This window comes from Watersipora subatra, chromosome 9, assembly GCF_963576615.1.
Source record: "Watersipora subatra chromosome 9, tzWatSuba1.1, whole genome shotgun sequence".
Lineage (NCBI taxonomy): Eukaryota > Metazoa > Bryozoa > Gymnolaemata > Cheilostomatida > Watersiporidae > Watersipora > Watersipora subatra.
Window position 1 is genome coordinate 12495532 of NC_088716.1, and position 1655 is coordinate 12497186.

General features: G+C 43.6%; 1 protein-coding gene across 1 annotated transcript; it reads right to left on the reverse strand.

The window, feature by feature from the left end:
• Window positions 1-327: 327 nt before the first annotated feature.
• LOC137404790 (uncharacterized) lies at window positions 328-723 on the reverse strand. Its single transcript, XM_068091021.1, has one exon. It carries the CDS (start codon window positions 721-723, stop codon window positions 328-330), a length of 396 nt encoding a protein of 131 aa, XP_067947122.1.
• Between the last annotated feature and the right edge of the window lie 932 nt (window positions 724-1655).

The window sequence follows — 1655 nt, forward strand, 5'->3', positions numbered from 1 at the left end:
GCCAGCACTTCTTTTTCGAACATTGCTCACCTAGTTTCAACATCAATCAGTTTGCGTGAAGCATATTTGACTGGTTGCCAAATATTTGGCTCGGTCTGCTGTAATAGTACAGCCTCGATAGCAGACTTGTTCATGTTGAATGCACAAAAAACAGGAGCTTGTGACGGTTCTCGTTTGATCTGTTCAAAAGTTGACTGTTGACTATTGCCCCATAACCACATACAGCTCGATCCCATCACGGCATAAATAGGTGTAGTTAAGTTGGCCAAATTCTTGGAAAACTTGTTGAAACAGTTAACCATGCCAATGAAGCGCGTAGCATCTGTCTTATCTTCTGGGGGATTTAGCTGGCAAATTGATTTTACTTTGTCCGGGTCTGGCCACACCTTCAGCTCTGACAAGATGTCTGAGGAATTTGGCTGAAGTACAGCCAAACTCACACTTGTGTTTGCGAAGTGTCTCTTGAAGTGTCGGGAAGCAACGTCTCTTGTTGGTGTGCCTGCTACCCTGAGAGTTAGCTGGGCCACCATGCCAGTCTTCTATGCCCACTCCAGCAGCTTCGATCTTCGATAGGACCATATTCAACCTCTTCCAGTGAATGGTCTCACCCTGACTGACGATTAAGACATCATCCATTAGACAGATAACTCTGTCCATCCGACCCAATATCATTTCCATGCTCTTCTGATAATACTCAGAGGCTGACAAAATGCTGAAAAGCATTCCTTCAAAGCAATACCTCCCTCATGGAGAGATGAAGGTTGTCAGTAACTTACTTTTATGGTCGAGCTTAACTTGCCGGAGTCCTGAATTTACATCGACCTTGGAAAATATACGACCCTCAACCAGTCTTGACAATATGTCACTGAATCTTGGCAGTGGAATATGTCTCTGTTTTCATCCTTTTATTGAGGCAGCCAAGGTCCACACACATCCTTTTTTTTACGCCATTTGTTCATGGTCTCGCATTTTTCTTCCGGTCAAGGGAAGAGTTATAGCGAGCCAATAATATCACAGTACTGAAAAGTTCCTTTGGAGGAATTACTCCAAAGAGTTATTTCATATTTACGCTGTTAGTCCCAAGGATTTCAGATTGCAGGCAACAGTTCGGGAGACAACTTCTCTTGTTGGTGTGGGTGCTACCTTGAGAGTTAGCTGGACACCACACCAGTCTTCTATGCCCACTCTGCTGCGGCCTTGGAGAAGCCACTCTCTTTTCCTTTTGTTTGCTGTTGCTCCTTGGCCTTGTGGGCGATGTCTGCATGGTCACAGACCGCCGATGAACCTCTTCAATGTGCTGATTCAGCATCGCTTTCACAAAAAAGGCACTTCAGCTTTTTGACGTGGCACCTCTCGTGTTGCAAAGCGCTTCGGGCATTCGACAATAAACAATTTTCAACTCACTTACAACTGACTAATTTACTGGCGATTCACCCCAAATACCGCTTATTTTTCAGAAAATTGCTTTAGTTCAAGTTACTACTTCAAGAGACAGATTTGAGATCATATACTCATTCAACTTTCACAACAACCAGCCAAGTCTCCTTGTGGAGACCTTTGTCCCGCTTATAAAACTTGGGGTTGTTTCAAGAAAATGTGAGTTCACTGCTAATCTTTATTGTACCAAAACTACCGTAAAGTCTGTAAAACAAACT

Coding starts and splice junctions, on each gene's coding strand:
- LOC137404790 (XM_068091021.1), bottom strand. CDS start 723: ATGCTTTTCAGCATTTTGTCAGCCTCTGAGTATTATCAGAAGAGCATG.